At 41.6% G+C, this 21,456-nt stretch overlaps 1 protein-coding gene across 3 annotated transcripts in view; it reads right to left on the bottom strand.

Moving 5' to 3' along the window:
• Positions 1-13,848, bottom strand: part of LOC121867939 (5'-3' exonuclease PLD3-like) — a gene marked incomplete in the record, with an annotated part of 228,254 nt that extends 214,406 nt beyond the window's left edge. For 2 of the 3 annotated variants that reach the window (XM_042368087.1, XM_042368086.1), the window contains 1 exon segment: positions 13,692-13,847. In XM_042368087.1, coding sequence (XP_042224021.1) covers positions 13,692-13,763 — 72 coding nt within the window. 3 annotated transcript variants of the gene reach the window in all.
• Between the last annotated feature and the right edge of the window lie 7,608 nt (positions 13,849-21,456).

Here is a 21,456-nt window from a genome sequence, read left to right on the forward strand (position 1 = left end):
CTCATTATAAGTGTTAAGATTATACAATTACATAGCTATATATATATATATATATATATATATATATATATATATATATATATATATATATATATATATATATATATATATATATATATATACATATAAGATAAACGCAAGTAAAGAAAATCACTAAAGTTCAAGCGCTGTGTAATTCATATTCGCCAGGGTGAGTACAGTACTTGATGAGAAGTACAAAACACATATATATATAAGAGAGATAAAGATCAGGTCAACAATGGTCAGGTATTAGGTAACACCCTATTAATCTTTAAAAAGCACCGCAACGGTCGGTAGTCAGTGTCAGAGTGTGTTGACTCAACTCTTCACTCAAGTTACAAATCTTCTTAATTACAAAATTGTCCAGTAAGAGCATTATTTCAATTCATATTGACTGCTTCTGCATGTTTAATTGACCAGTCAACAAGAACTTGAGTAACGTGAGGGTAGTAGGCAGGTAGTAGCTGGCAGCTGTATGTACAGGTAGAAGCTGGGCAGCTGTAGGTAGTAGGTAGATGGCAGCTGTAGGTGGGTAGTAGAGGTAGTTGGCAGCTGTAGGTAGGTAGCTGGGCGGGGTGCTGTAGGTAGTAGGTGGTTGGGTGCTGTATGTGGGTTGGTGGGAAGGTGGCTGTAGGTAGGTGAAGCTGGCAGCTGTAGTAGGTAGTTACAGTTGCAGGTAGTAGAAGGAAAGCTGTAGGTAGTAGTGAAGTTGGTGTCAGGTAGTAGGTAGTTGGCAATGTAGGTAGTCAAGGGAAACAGGTAGTAGGCAGAGCTGGCAGCCGTAGGGTATGCACTGGCAGCTGTAGGTAGGAGGCAGACGGCGAGTCAGGTAGAGATAGCTGGGCAGCTGCAGGTAGTAGATAGTCGGCATTGCAGGTGGTAAAGCCGGGTATTGCAGGTAGCGTCAGCAGCTGTAGGCAGTAGGTAGTTGGCAAATCGAGGTAGCAGGCAATGCAGGTAGTAGGTAGTTGGCAGCTGCAGGTAATAAGCAGTTGGCAGTCAGGTGAATAGGTAGTTGGCAGCTGTAGGTAGCAGGTAGCTGGCAGCTGCAGCAGTAGCAGGTAGCAGGTAGTTGGCAGCCGAGGCAGGTAGTTGCTGCAGGTAGCAGGGAAGAGGGGCAAATGTAGGCAGTAGGTGGTCATAAGCCTCCCCAGGTAGGTAGACAGCAGCTGCAGGTAGTAGGTAGCAGGTAGTTGGCAGCTGTAGGTAGTAGGGTAGTTTAAGGAAAATGTAGTATATAGTCATATTCCAGGTAGTAGGAAGAAGAGCTTGCAGGTAGTAGGAAATATAGTAGAGGTAGTTGAACAGGTAGTAGAAGCTAAGAACAGAGAGAAACCTGTAGGAGAGGTAGTCAGCAGCCGAGGTAGTAGGCAGATTTGTAGGTAGGTAGTTGGTTAGTTGCAGGTAAGCTGGCAGCTTGCAGGTAGGGTGGAAGTCAAGAAATGGGTAGTAGTAGTAGCTGGAAATACAGGTGCAGGTGTCACAGCTGAACAGTAGAGGTAGTTGGTCGTTGCAGGTAGAGGTAGTCACAGTCAAGTAGCAGGTAGGTTGCAGCCTGTAGGCAGTGGTGGTGCCAAGTAGCTGCAGGCAGGCAACAGCAGGTAGTAGGTGAGCAGCAGCTCTAGGCAGCATGCAGTTAGCAGTCAGTAGGGTAGGCAGTTGCAGGTAGGTGGTTAAGGAAATGTAGGTAGTATAGAAGTCAAGCAGCTGTAGGTAGTTGAACCAGGTAGTAGGCAGAAATAAGGTATTGCAGGTAGTATAGATGGAAGCTGTAGGTAGGTAGTCAAGGCTGTAGGTAGTAGGTAGTTGGCAGCTGGGAGGTGGTAGGTAGTTGGCAGCTGTAGGTAGTAGGGGCAGCTGTAGGTAGTAGGCAGCCAGGATGTGTAGTCACAGCTGTAGGTAGCAGGTAGTTGGCTGCTGTAGGTAGTAGGTAGCGGCAGTTGTAGGAAGGCAGCTGTAGGTAGGTAGATGGCAGCTGTAGGCAGGTGTGAGGTGGAAGTTGGCAGCTGTAGGTAGTAGGTGAAGGCAGCTGTAGGCAGGTAGTTGGCAGCTGTAGGTAGTAGGCAGCTGTAGGCAGTAGGTAGATGCAGGCTGTAGGTAGTAGGATGGCAGCTGTAGGTAGGTAGATGGCAGCTGTAGTAGTAGGTAGTCATAGCCAGAGAAGGACAGAATATTGTAGGGTAGTAGGCAGATTTAAGCAGCTGTAGGTAGTAGGTAGATTACAGCTGTAGGTAGTAGGTAGATGGCAGTTGTAGGTTGGCAGGCCAGTAGAGAAGGCACAGGTAGGTTAGAAATAGGAAGAGGCAGCTGTAGGTAGTAGGGTAAATGTAGGTAGCAGGTAGTTGGCAGTCAGAGGTAGTAGGTAGTTGGCAATGTAGGGCAGTTGAAACCTGTAGGTAGTAGGAAGGCAGCTGTAGGTAGAGGTAGATAAGCAGCTGGTAGTTGACAGGCCAGTAGCAGGTAGTTGGCAGCTGTAGGGTGGGTAGTTGGGTGAGCTGTAGGTAGTAGGAAGGCAGCCGGCAGGCTGGCAGCTGCAGGCAGTAGGTAGTTGGCAGTCAGGCAGGTGCTTACAACAGAAATACAAAATAGAGTAGAGGTAGTTAAGAACAGAGTAGTAGGTAGAACAGAAATAGTAGAAAGAGAGAAAGTATAAATGGTAGGTAGGACACAGTCAGAGGGTAGTAGGTAGTTTATGAAACATAGTAGGAATACAGTCATGAAGATAGGGTAGGTTGTATGTTTATAGTAGTAGAAATACAGCTGTAGGTAGTATAGTCAGTCAGGTTAGTAGGCAGTCAGAGGCTCCAAGAAATTGTAGAAGTCAAGAAACATAGGTGCAGGTGGTCACAATGTGAGTAGTAGGTAGTCACAGTCAGAGAGAAGCAGAACAGAGAGAAGTCAAGGTTGCAGGTAGTCACAGTCAGAGAGAAGCTGGCAGTTGCAGGTAGTTGGCAGTCAGTAGGCAGTTGGCAGTCAGTAGGTAGTAGGTGAAATAAGCAGCCGGCAGTGCTAGTCATGGTTGTGTAGGTAGGTAGTTGGCAGCTGTAGGTAGTAGGTAGAAGGCAGCTGTAGTAAGGCTGGCATTGTAGGTAGTAGGCAGGTGGCAGCTGTAGTAGTAGGCAGCTTGTAGGTAGGCAGCCACAAACAGGAGGTACTAAGTGGCCTGGGGAAAATATTGTTGTCTAGTGGTAGTCTTGCTTCTATGGCATTGAAATTGTGACCAAGTCCCAGGCTGCTGATCTGTTTTCTGCTCATTTACACACAATTGCGGTGGGTCTCAATTGTTTCTTCATTTCTTGACAACATAACATATATATATATCGTTTTCACATTGATCTTTTCATTTTGTATTTTTACAGTTCTTTATTATTATTATGACATATATTATGTTATTATTATTATTTTTATTATTATTGCTATAATTTATTATTATTATTATCGCGTTATTATTATTTTATTTTGCCTTTGTATTTTGTATTCTAAATTTATTTACTATTAACTAATTATTATTATTATTATAATTACATTTTCATTCCCCAGGTCTCGATGTGGGTTAGTGACTGTGCCTGGGTGTCATCACATGTACAAAAGATACAAATAAAAATGAGATTTCATTACAAACTAATATGTTATGAATTTCAATAATATTTACACACCATTGAGTAAAATTTTCTTTGCTAAAGATTTTTGCAATGAAAGCATAATTGTTCCTCCTTCCCTATTATTGCCCTAATGCACCACAGCAGCAGATCAACAAAATTCCTAAATGCTAATTCATACAAGATTTCAAAACAAATTTATTTATTTTAATAATATATATTTCATCTAACTGTAGTGATGGGTTGTCAGACCACAGCTATATCTCAGGAAATCTGTGATTCTGGACCCGACATTAGAGGTTAAGTGTAGGGTAACTCAATTATGGGTTATAATCAGCCAGGCCTTCCCATGTCACACGGCCAAACATGTAAGAAGGCACCGCTGACTCTCTCCCAAAATACACACACAACTCACATCTGAAAGTTCAGACCTGGACTCACATTGGCCAGGTCATGGCAAGGAGACCTCCCCGACCAGCCTGTCTGGACGGGTTTCCCCATTATATAGGATTTGCTAGTCTCCCGGGGAGAGACACGCAGACAGATACTTACAGAGAGAGAGCGCAGAGAGTGTGTCTTTGTAACTGCTAGCTGACCAGTTACCACGCCCGAGTCCTGGGTTTGAGAAGCCAGGCCGGGAGGGGCGCCGCCTCCCGTCGGCCTCCTGCCGACGAGATTCGGGCGCCCAGCTGGGTTAGTTCCCCATAGAGACAACTCCAGGATCACCTGCTAGGCCTCCTGTAGGTCACGTGGAGTGTTTGTCAGAGCTCGTGATGAGTTACTTACGTGAAGTGTATTCATTTCAAGAAGTTCGCGGCCCAGAATCAGAGCAATCAGTAACGCACATGATGTCCTAGTAACGAAACATAATGTCCTAGTAACTGGAGTAGAAGGTGTTATTAATGTCCATGTTTACAAATTGTAATTAATAAAGAGTTAACGGCGGTGTTTGAGAAGTCGCTTTAAGATGGTGATGTGTATTGACGAGATAAGATAATTTATAAGGTAAATAACTACTTCAGCCGCCACGCTATACCAAAATCTCTTTTTACTCTCTTACTAAATACTTATCTATATATATAAATATTCTCTTCATGTGAGATTTGTCTCATTACATAACCATTAAGCTGTATCCCATGCAATATTATAACCAAAGGTTACTACTGTAATTGCTCCAATATTTAACCTCCAACTTCATCATATATAGATAAGACTAAAATGCAAACAACACATCATAATTCAATCATCCTTTTGTTTTGTGTCACAGTTTGCAGTCTTCTAGACACATAGTAATTGATAGTATAATACTATTACAAAAAAGGCCCATTACTATAAGTATTTTTTAAGATATACACTGCAGTAATTATTGACAACTACACAGCCGCCAGAATTTTCATAAAAAATTAATTTTAAATGCCACACTCACTGTGTTTTATAGCGACACTGTCATAGTATAGCAAATGGTTAAAAGTGTTAAAAAGTTCAACCTAACTTAACCTAACCAAACCCCCAAAATTATTATATCAGAACTCATTGATGAAAATATAAAAGTATAACTGTCCAAATAATGACAGCTGAAGTCGCTAATATTAGCCATCACAACTCTTCCCCACCAAGACAAAAGATACAACGCGAACCAAACCTGAAATTGAAAATCAAAACCCTAAAAATCGATCAAAAAAAAAAAGAAAATTTCTGATGTTTTTAAGTATATTCCCCCATATACAAATCAATATAGAGTTCCGTGGGTTGACCTTTTTCACCCAATCAAGGTGGGATAATCTTTTGGCGTCTCAGTGAGGAAGTAAGAAAAATACAATTTATTCAATAATGTTTATCGGAAATTTATAGTTTTGGAGATATTTTACCTTTTATATTGGCAATATTTGGCCACCAGCGAAGTGTCGGCGTGACATCATAGTCACTGGGCGTGCACCAATCAAATGGTGAGCCATGTGATATTATACTCAGGTGCTAATCAGCATTCGCTGCCATTTGGAAGATGGGGTTCGTGTGAGATGCATGTATAAATGCTTGGGCCGTCGCATTATTTAGTGGGCATTTTGGATAAATGGCCAGCAGCCATTGTCATTTTAGCCTACTGTATTTTGTTTCATCTAAAGGCCCAAAATGTAATTCAGTGTCAGGTGTACTGTAGATCACTCCTGCATTGTGGCAAGAGGATGGACACTGACTTCACACACTACTCTCATTCAAGTCGTGATCACTTATCCTCCTGTATTTTATTTAAGGCCGCTTACACACTAGGCTAAGGTTAGGTTAGGTAGGTTGAGCAGGTTAGGTGTGTTGGGTGAAGTAGGGTAGGTTAGGTTAGGTTTTTATTTGCTAATATTCTCCATTGGCTGTCTGCAGGTTTTAAATTTTCAAAGACTATAAAAAACTAAACATATGACTTCATATCATTTCTGGAAAAAAATCAATTCTCATGAGTAATTCTGATAATTACTATGTTGCCCGAAATACTTTTCAGTCTCCTCCTCCTCCTCCTCACACAGACAAACCATGACCAAGTATCGTGTCATGACTGGCTGGGTTGGAATCATTTTGAAACAATATTTTGAAGGCTGAATAGCCAATTTGAAAGTCTTGAAGGCATGAAAAAGTGCTTTCTCCCGCTATCTTAGTTGTTGTTCAGTGAGTTTATCAGAACAACAGTGAAGCAATACAAATACTACAAGATCACGTGTGTCCCATCAACATCATGAGACTATGTCTCATATGAAACAGCCATTTAAGAAAAGATAAGAATTTTATCTGTAAACATAAGTTACACTAGACGCTCATTGTATCCTCCACCACAGTAGCAGATAAGCTCCAAAAAGGTTAGGTTAGGCTGTTTGTTTGTGTGTTACTCAAACCTGACTGCCATTTGCAAATTAGCAGTTTCTGTTGTTAAATGAAAAAGTCTATTTTTTTTTTTTCCAACCCGGCCAATTTGCAATAAAAAATATAGCTGGATTTATGTAAACATACGGCAAGACACAGAATATTTTTTAGTCAAAAACCTGAGGACCAAGCATGGTTAATATTTACCTTTTAGTTTTTTAGGTTTTTACATTGTTCAGACCTTCCATTTTTTTACTTCAATATTCAACTACTGCCCATATTTCCGACGCTACGAAGGTCTTGCTTGTATTTAATATGATGATTTACACTCATAATTTTGTTTTTGAAAGTCAGGTGGTGGCAACCACAAAGATTTTACTCCTCTTGAAGGATCCCAAAAACAATAAAAAAAATATAAATGGAAATATACCATGATGAGGTCCACAATACATTATTATGAGTTGCTTTTTCTTCTGTACTGACCAAAATCACCAAAATTTAGGTAAATTTTATCCACCTCCCCAGCTATTGAAAGTTAAAATATATTTTCTGGTGTACAGTGACCCTCGTTTTAACGAACACTTGAGTTAACGTAATTTCGATTAACGAACTGCCTTCCATAGGATCTTCAATTCGGTTACTTGAAAAAAATTCAGTTAACGAAGTTCTTACGAACCGACCTCAACATGTTTTCACTTGCACTGGCCGGGCAACCAGCTTTAGTATCAGTCCGCCATACATTAATCGGTTCTAGGGCTTAAATTCCTTACTAATTTAGTAAATATCAAGAAGTTTATACTATTCAATAGTTTTAAAGTTTAATATTCAATTTTTAGTAATTTTAACAATTATTGAACATAAGTGAGTAAAGTGACTAGTTTAATCGCGGCATCCGCCTCATAACACAGCAAAGAATTAGTCTCTCTCTGTTTTCACTGGAGGTAACATCTTGCTTGAGACTCTCTTCAACTAAATGCTTTCTGTGTTTCCAAGCAAATTATTGGTCATTTTGAAATATATTTTACATATTGACAATATATAATGCAGTGCAGTGTTGATTTAAAGAAAATAATCTTTGGATGCCTTCTCTTCCTTTCCTTCTTCACCCCATTCTAAATCCCATCATCATCATCTCATCATCAGGAGGCTTCTATATACACACCTCAAAGTAAGTGAACTTTTCTACCATTTTGTTGAATTTAGGAAATTTTCGGCGAGCTGGAACCAATTACCCAAAAACCCATTGAAACAATGGTTTCGGTTAACGAACGACCTTCTGGAACGGATTGAGTTTGTTAACGGAGGGGTCACTGTATTGTAATATATTAAACACACTGCAAGTATTTCGGACTGTTTACACCAGCTATTCTAATTCAGCAGTGTTTCATTAGGATTTGAGTGAAAAAGATTACGTACTTACTACAGTACATACATTTACAGTGACCCCTCGTTTAACGAACACCTCGGTTAACGTAATTTCGATTAACGAACTGCCTTCCATAAGGATCTTCAATTCGGTTAACGAAAAAAATTAAACAACGAACTTCTTCTGAACCGACCTCAACATGTTTTCGCTTGCACTGACAGGGCAACCAGCTTTAGTATCAGTCCGCAATACATTAATCGGTTCTGGGGCTTAAATTCTTACTATTTTTGTAAATATCAAGAAGTTTATACTATTCAATAATTTTAAAAAGTTTAATATTCAATTTTTAGTCATTTTAACAATTATTGAACATAATTGAGTAAAAGTGACTAGTTTAATGCTGACATCCAGCCTCTTAACACAGCAAACAGGCGTTAGTCTCTCTCTGTTTCACTGGAGGTAACATCTTGCTTGAGACTCTCTTCAACTAAATGCTTTTTCTGTGTTTCCATGCAAATTATTGGTCATTTTGAAATATATTTTATATATTGACAATATATAATGCAGTGCAGCGTTGATTTAAAAAATAATCTTGAATTAAACCAGAGAGCTAAAATTTTATGGGTGAAAAGCACCATGGGGTGACTTCTCTTCCACCCCAATGCCTTCTCTTCTTTTCTCCTCCACCCCCATTCTAAATCCCATCATCATCATCATCATCCAGGAGCCTTCTACATACACACCTCAAAGTAAGTGAACTTTTCTACCATTTTTGTTGAATTTAGGAAATTTTCGGTGAGCTGGAACCAATTACCCAAAAACCCATGAAACAATGGTTTGGTTAACGAACGTTCGGTTAACGAACGACCTTCTGGAACGGATTGAGTTCGTTAACGAGGACCTGTATTTGTGTGTGTTTCGACCTAATATGACCTTCATTTGAGTCGGAAAGTGACCTTTTTTATCAAATTTTTTCGAGTTTTTGAAAAAATTAATCTAACATATAAAAAATACACCAAAACACACTAGAAAAACCTAACCTAACCTGACCTAACTGACTCTCACCATATGATGGAATTACCTATTTCTTACCTTAGTTGGCCTGGAGACCAGGTTCTTGTTAAATGGTTGGTTCTGAGATTCTTACACAACGCCACATATGTTGGTCTTTTATTACACTTTACTGAGGTTGGAAGAACACCATGCGATCGAAGAAATGCTATCGTCACCCTCACTACTTGGCGTCAATTCAACCCCACAGGTGCAGCGGAAAGAGTGGAAACAAGTGAACAACATAACATATGGGATTAATTGAAATATAGACCGGGCTGACCCCAAACTCCACTTTTTGACGACACACAACTATGTTGTAGTAAAAATTTTATCTTAACATGATGGTATGCACACACAATTAATAATTAAGAGAAATATCAATAATATTAGTTTTTAACACTTACATTAGTAGAAAGATGGCTGGGCACCACGGGGATGAGGGGTTGGTTTCCAGGCAGAGGGCAGATTATTGGCCCTCACCTGTATCACTTATCAATTGTATCACTATCCACCACAGAGGCTTGCAGAGCCTCTTTTCACAAACCCTCAAAGTCCATATAAGTCCATATCCTCACTATAATTATCACTATACACTGACTTGGGCCGGCTGTGGTGGGTGGCGGGTGAAGAACTCGGTAATGTTTTTGATGACTGGGCGACCTTATGGCACCCTGCTCGCGCCCGCTTACAACTAGCGGATGGCAGGAAGTTTGGATCCAAAAATGGTAGCTCCCCAGCCTCCTCACGCAACAAGAATGCAGCGCGCATCAGAATGTGAGCATCCTGGTTTCGGCAGGGTACCGTGTAGCGATGAAGCCAGCCAGATGTGGGACTGTAAAGCGAGGGTTGCCTGTAGTTTCATTTTTTCCCAAAAACTGCTAATCAGCTCCATATAATTTAAGTGACACCCATACTTGAACTTCATGGTCGGAACTGAACTTAAATTTCAAAATATAGAGATCCAAAAAAAATCGATTTTGATTAGTCAAAATACAGTACAGTACTCCTCTTTATCGACGGTTTTAGATTATCGGCGGATTATTTAGGGCCGGATTTTTACGGCTTTATTTGAACTCTCTTGGGCCTTGTTTTGTACTTTGCAGCGTAAGCGCACTAGTGTGACTTGGCGTCTGCATGACCCGCTTCCTGAACTACAGACATCCAGCCAAGCGGCGACAGCAGTCTTTGATTTTCAACTTTTGCTGGTGGTTCATCACATCAACTTATATGTATACCTCCCCAAACGTATGCTGCTCCTCTGGATCTACACCTAAGAGGCAAAGTGAGTCTTGGCGGCTGTGAATAAGGAAAGGAAAGTGCTGAAACAACTTCACGACAGCGGTATGAGCTACGCAGCTGTTGGCATACTTTGGGCTCACTTGATCCGGGTGATGCGTGGAATTAAGCTTTGACATGCAAAGGATCTGAAGCAACGCTTTGCTTCAAGTGCACCAGTGACACTCAAAGTGACAAGCCATGTCGTGATGATGCCCTCATTAAAATGGAAAAAGCACTGAACATTTGGATAGAAGGACCTAAACCGCCCGCCCGCGCCGCCACTTGACTCAAAGTTTATTGGCGAAAGCTAAGGAACTTTATGATAAGTTTCTAAAGGTGATGATCATGGTGTTGGTGATGGTGATGTGGTGATGATCAGGGTGATGGTGATAATCAGGGTGATGGTGATAATCAGAATTGATGGTGACAATTTGAAAAAATTTGCAGCTAGCAAAGGATGGTTGAAATTCGAACTTTATCGTTATGGAGAAACGCATAATATAAAAGTGACTGGCCGAAGCAGCATCAGCAGACACTGTGGCAGGGGAAGCATACCCTGCAGAGTTTACCGCTAACCATAGAACTCTAAAAGGGTTATAGGCCGGAACAAGTTTTAATGCTGATGAGTCAGGCCTATGGTGGAAAGATACCCGCGCCCGAACCTACATCTCTAAAGAGGAAAAAATTATGCCCCTGGATTTAAAGTTGCGAGGACGGTGACAGTGATGCTATGTAAGGGAATCTTTTGGCAGGGCATATGATTAAGCCCATGTTGTTACATACACTGCACTTACGACCTCGGGGCTCTCAAAAATAAAACATGAACTTTGCTACCAGTTTTCTACAGGAACAACAAGAAAGCGTGGATGACATCTGATTTATTAGTGGATTGGCTGAAAAACTGCTTTGCTAGAGAGGTGAAAAGATTCTGGGATGAACTTGGCATGGGTTCAAAGTGGTATTATATCCTAGATAATTGCGCCCTCTGAAAAGAACTCAAGACACCCTTACCCAACATTGAGGTGGTTTTCCTGCCACTTTATCATCAGCCAATGGACCAGGAGTCATTGTAGTGTTTAAGGCTAAATATGCAGAAGACTTTCAGCATGATTAAATTGAGTGCCTTGATAAGGATGCTGATGTTGCAGAGAAATGTGGAAAGAAATTTGATGTGCACAGTGCACAAACTTCATCGCTAAGCCACAATGAACTGTCGCCAGAACTGTGTCGATCATGTTGGAAATGGCCTGAAATTGTCCCAACATTCGCGGGGTTCCCAACAGCCGGGCTCAGTTAAACATAATAACTATGGCAAATGAAGTTGGGTGAAGGGTTCTCTGACTTAACAGCGGCAGAGGTGCAAGAAGAGTTATTGGAAATGTTGGGGATCCATTTACAAGTGATGAACAGAACAATTAGGTGGGCTGCAGGATGGAAACAGAAGATGAAGTGAGTGATGATGAAAATAAGAACTTAACTTTAGATAATCTTGTGAAGTAATAAGAGATGAGTAAGGCCCTCTCTGCTCGTCTCTATGACATTGATCCCTCCTTGATAGGTCCCTTTAAGCAAAAGGCTATTGAAAATGTTAATATTGCCATATATATAGAACAGCAGAGGGAAATGAGAAGCAAAGAAAGCACAGACCACCATCACCAACTTCTTCAGTGGCGAGTGCTGCCATCGCGAACCTGCGGCATCCTGCAACAGGAGGCAGAAGCTGCCGACACCTCACAACAACAAAGGCGGCGTAGAAGCTGCGGCACCTCACAACAACAAGGCGCAGTACCTGCCCACACCCCTCAAGAAGATGCAGACCTTGACTCATCATACTCATCTGACTGGTCCGGAGAAACACAATAGCCTCAATCATCACACTTGTATATACTGTACACTGTATTTGTTTACTACTGTAAGGACCCGATGTTCACTTCAATAAATGAAATCATTAAGTTTGCTAGTATTTTTTGTCCACTTATTATATTATTATTTATACACTATTATTTAAGGTTATGTGTAAAAGAAGCGCGGTAATGCTTAAAGGTGCATTTATTCAACATATGCTAATAATAGTTAGAAAAATTCGTAACCATCACAGTATGAAGCCCGGTTTTCTTTATCGTGGCGTCTACGAGCGTAACCCGTCGATAGAGGAGTACTGTACTGCAAATTAAACCAAAATCATTTAATTGGTTGCAAAAAAAATGCTTTGATTGGTCACGCTAACATATCACGGGGAGCATATGCGCATGATTTTGATGAAGGAAACGAGACGCGAGACACGCAGTGTTGGAGGTGAGGCAGGCGATAAATGGCAGTTAATGAAAGAAAATCGAGAAAATACTGTATTGGATTTGCTATCTCCGTTAATATACATTTCCGGCGGTAATGTAATAGATGAAAATGATCTTATAATTAGGCGTCTTATTAGAATATGATAATAGATTAGTGGTAGGAAATGGAATGTTTAAAGAAAATAATACCAACCTTTACCCCCACAATGTTAATACTGTACTTACAATTAGATTTATTGGACTTTTTATCTTAGTGCACAGTTCTATCTAACATAAACCTAATCAGGGCTCCGCCCCTGGACCCCCCTGATTAGGTTTGGTTGGTTTTGGGCAATTTCTATGGTTTTTACAAATATTTCTAATACCCAAAGAAAGAACGATTGCACTACTATAAACATGGCCGTTTATTAGTATTATTTTCTTGTAGCTCCGTTCATTCCTACCAAGGAAGGTCATATTCGGTCTCAGCACACACAAATACACTAGAAAAATATATTTTAACTTGCTACAAGTTTTATTTAGTGAAAAACTTAACATAGTAACTACAAACGAAGTAATTGTCATTAGTACGGGTCGACTAATTACCCAAATGTACCCCAAATGCAGCCGCAATGAAGTCAAATAATGGTCCTCATGAATAAATCGGACTGCCAATCACTTCTCGACTAGTATTTGGTGTTACAAAGTAAATAAAATTGGAAAACGTAATTTAATCTGAGTTAATAGATCGCTGCATGTACCGAGGATGAAGATTACCCAAATGCACAGCAATGAAGTCAAATAATGGTCCTACATGAATAAATCGACTGCCAATCACTTCTCGACTGTATTTGGTGTCACGAAGTCACAAAAATTGGTAAACTTAATTTAATATGAGTTAATAGATCGAGTGCATGTACCTAACCTAACCTAATTCTCGACTATTTGGTGTCACAAAAAAATTGGTAAACTTAATTTAATATGAGTTAATAGATCGAGTGCATGTACCTAACCTAACACAACTCAGATTAAATTACGTTTTCCAATTTTTATTTACTTTGTGACACCAAATACTAGTCGAGAAGTGATTGGCAGTCCGATTTATTCATGTAGGACCATTATTTGACTTCATTGCGGCTACATTTTGCTACATTTGGGTACATTTGGGTAATTGGTCGGACCGTCATTGTACAGCTGTGTTGAAGGTACAGCTATACAATGACAGGAAGAATCAACACTGCCTGTAAAATTTACCTGCTTCTCCTTGGTGCTCTTATTGCCACAGAGACCAGATTTGTCTTTGCTAGTGGCAGGTGTATACTTCATCCTAAGAACAGTGAGTTATTTTTATATTAGACTCAGCGACCTCAAGACGTCTGCAGCCGATCCTTCGCAACAAAGTACAGTTGCCACTTGAGGATTAAGGAGTCGAGTAAACATTATCTACAACTCTACATAACTAAGATAAACCTCTTTAGTTTTATATTTTCAAATCAATTATGTTTCATTTATTTATTTGTTTGAAGTAAAATCTCAATATATATTACTAAAATATTTAAAGTATAAATCTCTGCGACGTTTCCAAGTGGCAACGCCATCCTTATCTAAAAGACTCGAACGTCAACTTCGACTTTCATTTCATATTAAAAATATACTATACTTAAGAGATGCTTAATCTCAATATATATATGTTTAATACTTAATACTAACACATTTATGTTTTTAGTATTCTGATTTCTTCATAAGGTGCTATAATATAATAATATTGAACTTGTAAAATAAAGTCATAAACGAACAGAAAACCTTTATCAAACACCGCAGATGGAGGCTGCTTCTTCATGCCTGATTAGATTAAGTTGTTTGGGGATTTCTGGCACTTCACCTTTCAGTCATTTCGGCATTATAGCTGCTGTCTTCTTTCTTCGTTCTTCTTCTTTCTTTAGGGGGGGTCAATTTTGAGGTTTTTCATTCTTGGTCTTCATTCTTGGCTTTACACTTTGATGGTCTAACTACTCTCATGGACTTTCTTCTTTTTTCTTGGTGTTGTTGCTTGTTTTATGGTAGTAATGGGTTATGATATGAATTAGTGATATGACGTTGAATCAATAACAGTCCATAAGGAATAGCCAGTCGGGTGACAAGTTTATATATATATATATATATATATATATATATATATATATATATATATATATATATATATATATATATATATATATATATATATATATATATATATACTAGCGGAATTGCTTTCGCTAGGCCACGGTAGGACGCCACCCTCTGGGAGGCTCCACATTGTCTCACTGTAGTGCATTAAGGTAGACCACATTTTTGGTTTTGGCATTAGCAGCAAGTATTTACAGATTTTTGACAGTTCCCACTCTGGAGCATCCAACATAGAACTGTCCATGAGAGAAGCAAGGAAACACCAGGTTTAGGCCAACCATCTTTAGGGACTGTCCCTGGCTTTTGTAGATGGTCATGGCAAAGCTCACTTTAACCGGGAACTGAAGTTGCTTGAACTCAAATGGCAGGTCAGTGGTGATGAGAGGTATCCTTGGAATAAAAACGTCCTCTCCTTTAGCTTTTCCTGTCAGTATTGTAGCTTCCAGTACATGTGGCATCATGTTCTTCTTGCGAGTGACTCGTCTCTCATTTTGAGTATGAAGTCTCATTTCTCAAACTCTTGACCGACAATCAAGATGGGTACTTCGTCAACTACAGGAGCATTGAATCTTCTTTCATGTTCTCCCTTAGGGGTCGTGTCTGCTTTGATCCTGACTTTGTACTCGTCAGAAGGCATGTTTTCCAGGGCATTTTTAAATGACTGTACATACGTGTTGCGCTCATCCGGCATTTCTTGGATAGATAGGACAATGTCATGTCTGACACCTTGAATATTGCCACACCTGATGTAACGGGCCGGGTTTTCTCTTTTCAAAAATTTACCATCCAGCTACTGTTTTCTGTTAGTATTCTATTTACTCATATACTTATTTGTTCTGTGTAGCATTCCTCCAATGAATACCCTGTTTAATATACTTATTCTCCTTCCATTCTTTACATATATATTTATTCTTATATGTTCTTACTTATATTCTTATATGTTCTTTACCTCTATATACCTTATATTCTCATATATTCTTATATAAGTAACTCTTATGCTTCTCTACTTATGTTTTCCAAGTCAAGGTTCTTTCTTTTCATTTCCTTTCATATAGATTGTATTCTCAGTTTCAATGTTCTTACCTTTCTAAAGTATACTTTGTTTTATGTCTTTCTTATACATGGGTTAGTCTGGGGAACCATGTTATTCTTTGTATAACACTTTTTATACTTACAAGGGGTAGCTGCCACCACCCAGACTTTTCATTATATAACAGAACTCATGGAAGGGTTTTGGGTAGTGTGGTAGATGTATAGGCACGTGAGTAAGTATTATTTTCTGGGAACCAATGTTTAGAAGGAGTAGAGTGGTGATACTCAGATTACTAACTCAATATTTATTAATACAGTGAGTGGAGAAGATGCATCTTAGATTCACTCAGGCTAAACAGAACCGAAATTAACTTATTAAGTCATCAAACACTTCTAGAACTTATTACCTCATTAAACACCTCCAAATATCCATTACTTTGTTGGACACTGTTGTAGTATTTCTGTGACAAGTAAGATTTAGAAATGCTTACACACTGTCCATAACCCTGGACCCGCAGGTCTTACTTTAACAAGGAACAAATTACCTTCTCAATTCGTGGTTAGAACATCATACTCTCAGGTTATTCTTTCATGATTACTACAGATGACTACATAACACATTGGACTAACTCCACAATTATAGTAACATACAATACCTCCTTCACACACGGTTATGTGTCGGGTCACATCGAGGTGATATCGGACACCGTCGCTGATACTACGGTGATAGGCCTGAAGCACCTCCAGAAACTGGGCCTCACCAAACGCGGCCTGGGACCCCCGCCGCAGCTGCAGTACTACAATGCGGACGGTTCCCAGATGCCGGACGCTGTGGGCTCCTTTCAAGCGAAGATCACCTACGGCGACAGGTCGTGTCACGGATGGATGGACGTGCAGCCTACTCTCGCTACACCCTTGTTGTCGTGGGAGCACTGCAAGGAGTTAGGCGTGGTGCCCACAGACTTTCTCGAGCAGATCCCAGCCGCTCGGTACACCGCCAGCAGGGTGCGTGAGTCAAATAGCGACGTGCCTGGCGCTGCCACACAGAGCTTCCCAGAACCCGCGTCCACTCCCGCCCAACTTCCACCCAAGTCACGGCTGCTTCAACAGCAGGAGCCCCTCTTGTGCGACAACGAACCCATCAGGCCCTTCGAGTCCGTGTCGGTTAATTTCTTCAGCACAGCTGGGAAACATTTCCTAGTTGTCGCCGACCGACTCTCTGGCTGGCCTGTGGTGGTAATCTGTGGCTAAGACACGACGTCCGCGGCCACCATTCGCCACTTCCGGCACCTCTTTCGTGATCTGGGCGTCCCCGTACGCCTGCGGACGGACGGTGGGCCACAGTTCACCAGCCGGGACTTCACAGGATTCCTGGAGCGTTGGGGAGTCCGCCACATCGTGTCAACACCCCACTACCCACAGTCAAACGGCCATGCTGAGGCTGCGGTCAAGACAGTCAGGCACCTCATCCTCAAGGTGGCCCCTTCAGGCAACATAGACTGTGAGGCGTTTGACAAAGGACTCCTGGAGTTACGTAATACTCCCACCCACACAGGACGCTCCCCTGCCCAGATCCTGTATGGTCACCCTCTCCACTCTTGCGTTCCTGCACACGCCAAGGCCTTCGCGAAGGAGTGGCAGACCAGAGGCTCGGTATGACGACTGTGCCCGCCCTCTTCAGCTGGTGGAGATTGGTGCCCTTGTCCGCCTCCAGGACCCGACGACGACATGTTGGGACAAGGTGGGCATAGTGATGGGCATTGGTCGGTCGCGAGACTACAAGGTCAGGATGCCGAGCTGCTGCGTCTGGTGGAGGAACCGCCGTTTCCTCCGGCCAGTCCCACCCCCTGCTGCTGGCTCCCTGACCGAGGACGAGTCCCCTACACCTCAAGAGGATCCGTCCCACAGTGCACCTCGACGCTCGGAGCGACTTAGGACAAAGAAGTCCGCTCAAGACAAAGACTATGAGAGTGAGGGGGGGGGAGGGAGATGTAGGTTATGTATCTAAGCTACTGTGCCGAGTAGCAACCTTGTATATAAGCTACTGTGCCGAGTAGCATCTATGTATATAATTACGTGGCAACACTGCACTTGTTATGTGGCAACATTGTCCCGAGGCTGCCATATGGCAAGGCAGTCTCAGTCTGACTCTGTGGGCCGTGCATGGCACACGCTAGTCACTACTTGTATTTCTCCTATCCGTTAATAAATGGACTTCACTGCTACCCGGTGTTTCCATACCCATCACTGCCTTCTTCAGGGAACACTTGGAACCTTCAAACATGTCACCTCATAGACAGTGGAAAGTTACAGGGTGGTGAATCTGAATATAATATCAGATGTATTGACCCATTTATATAATATGTTTTGTTGATGAGACAGGGGCCCATTACATCGCTCGGTCACCTACCAGCCGAGCTCCGTGAGGCCTAAATAACTCACAGAGCACATTACATCCTAGACAACTAACCATATAGTGGATATGTGAGCCCCTCTGTATGGGTCCTAGCAGTAGCTAATACTACCCCTACATTATTGGAATCCCCAGCTTAGTGTCTACATATCTGTTTATAACATGGTTAGGGTTGTCTAGGATGTACTGTACTCTGTGAGTTATTTAGGCCTCACGGAGCTCGGCTGGTAGGTGACCAAGCGATGTAATGGGCCCTGTGGTGTTGGGGGTGATGGTAACTGGGGGTTGTTCACGCCATACGAAAGAATTTTGTTGACAGGACGTTGATTGATGAGTAGTCACAACAACTGCAGTCACGTCCTGTCACACCCTGGGCAATGAACGAATCATTTGCAGAAACTAATGTTCACTTCAGCTCACAGGATTGTTGCGTTGGTGAATTCCTCATTCTGGTAATGGAGAGTACTCTTCAAAATTGCAGGTACTATCTTCCAACTATTGCTGCTGTAATCACGCTGTGAAAGTGTGGTTGAGGTCAAGAGGTATCTCTGACGCACGATCCGCCTTCCTCTTAATAGGATTGGTGGACAACACTTTCGATCTAGCGGTGAGCATAGGTTCAGAATGGCTCATAGCGTTGTAGGAAACACCTTTAAACGTAATAGTATTATTACGTGGATGAACATCTATCATGTTCGTTTTAAGGGTTGGGAGACCTAGTAACCAGTCAGCTGGCAAATACTGATGAACTTACATAAAAGTCCGCGTAGAAGGGAGAACCACGTCTTGAAAATCTGAGTAGTAATGTCACCATTCCATGAATGCTCAGCTGAGTACCTGATACTCCTTCGAGCTCAGCGTTACTAGGCCGCCATATGAAGTCTCGGTGAGGGAATTTACGTTGTAACTCTTGATAGGATGTCAAGGCCAATTCATAAGCGCAAGCACCTGTGTCTATATGAAGAGCCAATCTGGTATTATCCACTCTCACCGACACTGACAACACTTGAACTTTGCTTAGCGCCGCTACTAACGACTCCGCTATGGAAGTGCTGTGAGGAGAAGCAGGAAATACTGTGCAGTGTGCCTATCCCTCTCCTCGCTGTAGTAAATGTAACGCATGCAACAATATCTGTGATTGTTACTGCATATTTACGTTTTATATATGTATATATATATATATATATATATCTTCTAAACCAGTATGCCACAGTAATTGGGAGAAAATAATTCCTCTACCTTTACCAATTGTGTATATGGTGTTTATATATATATATATATATATATATATATATATATATATATATATATATATATATATATATATATATATATATATATGTTCTTCTTCTAAACCAGTATGCCACAGTAATGGGGAGAACATAATTCCTCTACCTTTACCAACTGTGTATATGGTGTTATGACTGTTAGTTGTAACAATCACTTGAGAAGCTATAGAGTTTCACTGTGTATAAAGTATTTTACTCTTAAAATACCTACAGTATTACAGGAGTTAGGCGTCTGTAAAGAAAACACGATCCATCTAGCTGTTATCTGTTGTGGGGCGTGTGTCGGCGTGTGGGTGACGTCAATCTTCCCTCCCACTGTAGGCTATGCGCTAATCGATGTCGCCTCCACTGAATGTGAAATCTTCTGCAATCCCGTATATATGGGGGACTGGCTGATGACATTGGAAATACTGCAATCAACGATCGCGAAACCACAGATGGATCCAGGTGGGGGGTGGTGGGTGGATAACCGCACTCTTCCCTCCCACTGTGAGTCCGGGCGCGCCGCATGACGAATGCCGGGTGAATCCACTTCACGACAGGGGAATAATACTTCACAGAATGGTCAGGCGCTGATAAGACGCTTTCCTGACCCCTCTCACTTGTTGTTAACAGGGATTTCACGTCAACAATAACTCAATTGCAGTTATTGGGAATAATTCTGCACCTCTTGAGGGTGTCAGAGATGAGGAGCAATTCATTAATTATCGTCTCATACGGGATACATTTTTAACACTCAGATTATGTAATGAGTCACTGTTGTGTGCTTTCTGTTTTTCACAAAACCACAGACGGTCTGATACGACTACCAGTTTAAGAATCCATACACACCGCTTGCCACCTATATGAATAGGCTGGATTGTCCAATTAACCAGGCCATTCACATATATTTATTATTTGGGTTTAAGTAACGAAACCCAACTGTAGTTTCTTGTTTTATTATAAAAGGATTGTATCTATAATTCTTGAGGGTAGATCGACCTTAAGTTCCACTATATATGAGTGAATGAGAAAGGGACGGCGTTTATGTAATATAAACGTTAGATCACGTCCTTACGATATAAGTTGCTGTGAGTGACTCATGAGTAGTGACCCATCGAGGGAGAACGGTATGGGTACGTCGTTCCCCTCGAGGGAAGACGGAGCCATCCACTGCGGCTCTCAAATAACGTCTTCCTCTAGTCAAGGATATCAAACTACTGCTCGCTTCAGGTAGCCAGAGAGCCGGCTACTTATGCCTTTACCCAGTATAGTATGACGCAGCTTCCCGTGGGCACACCTATCACGTGCATTGAACATGTCACCTCATAGACAGTGGAAAGTTACAGGGTGGTGAATCTGAATATATTATCAGATGTATTGACCCATTTATATAATATGTTCTGTTGATGAGACAGGGGCCCATTACATGTATGTAGATTTTGCCAAAGCTTTCGACAGTGTACTCCACGAAAGGCAAAGCTTGAAACTGGAAGGGTACAGAATTCGGGAAATATCCTAGCGTGGATAGAAGACTTTCTACAAGACAGCAGGCAGTGTGTGGTGATTAATGGCATGAAATCATCGTCCGTACTTGTCACAAGCGGGTACCACAGGGCAGTGTATTGGGCCCGCTGTTGTTTGTTTGCTTCATAAATGACATGCCTGACGTTGTACACTCCTCCATACAAATGTTTGCCGATGACGCCAAGTTATTTCGGGAAATCAAGAAACCAAGCGGCCTGTGAAGAGCTGCAGGAAGAGCTGCAGAAGGACCTCTGTGGGCTCCAAGAATGGTCGAAGAAATGGCTACTGAGATTCAATGTCACGAAGTGTAAGAGGATGCACCTGGGGCGTACCAACGGTGAGGAGGAGTTTCAGGTGTCCCCATGGGATGAAGAATCTGCACTATTTAAAACAATGTGAGAAGGATCTAGGTGTGTATGTTGACAATGAGCTGAATTTCTCGGGCCATTGCGAGACGAAGGTAAATCAGGCAAAAATTATTAGGTCTTATAAGAAGGTCGTTACGATCATTACGCCAGCACTTACGCCAGTAGCGATGACACTCCCGGTGGTAAAGAGTCCAGGTGGCCACGCCGCCGTAGACACCGGCTCACCCCCTAATCTTTGTTCG

Source organism: Homarus americanus, unplaced genomic scaffold (assembly GCF_018991925.1).
Source record: "Homarus americanus isolate GMGI-L3 unplaced genomic scaffold, GMGI_Hamer_2.0 scaffold37032, whole genome shotgun sequence".
NCBI classification, from domain to species: domain Eukaryota; kingdom Metazoa; phylum Arthropoda; class Malacostraca; order Decapoda; family Nephropidae; genus Homarus; species Homarus americanus.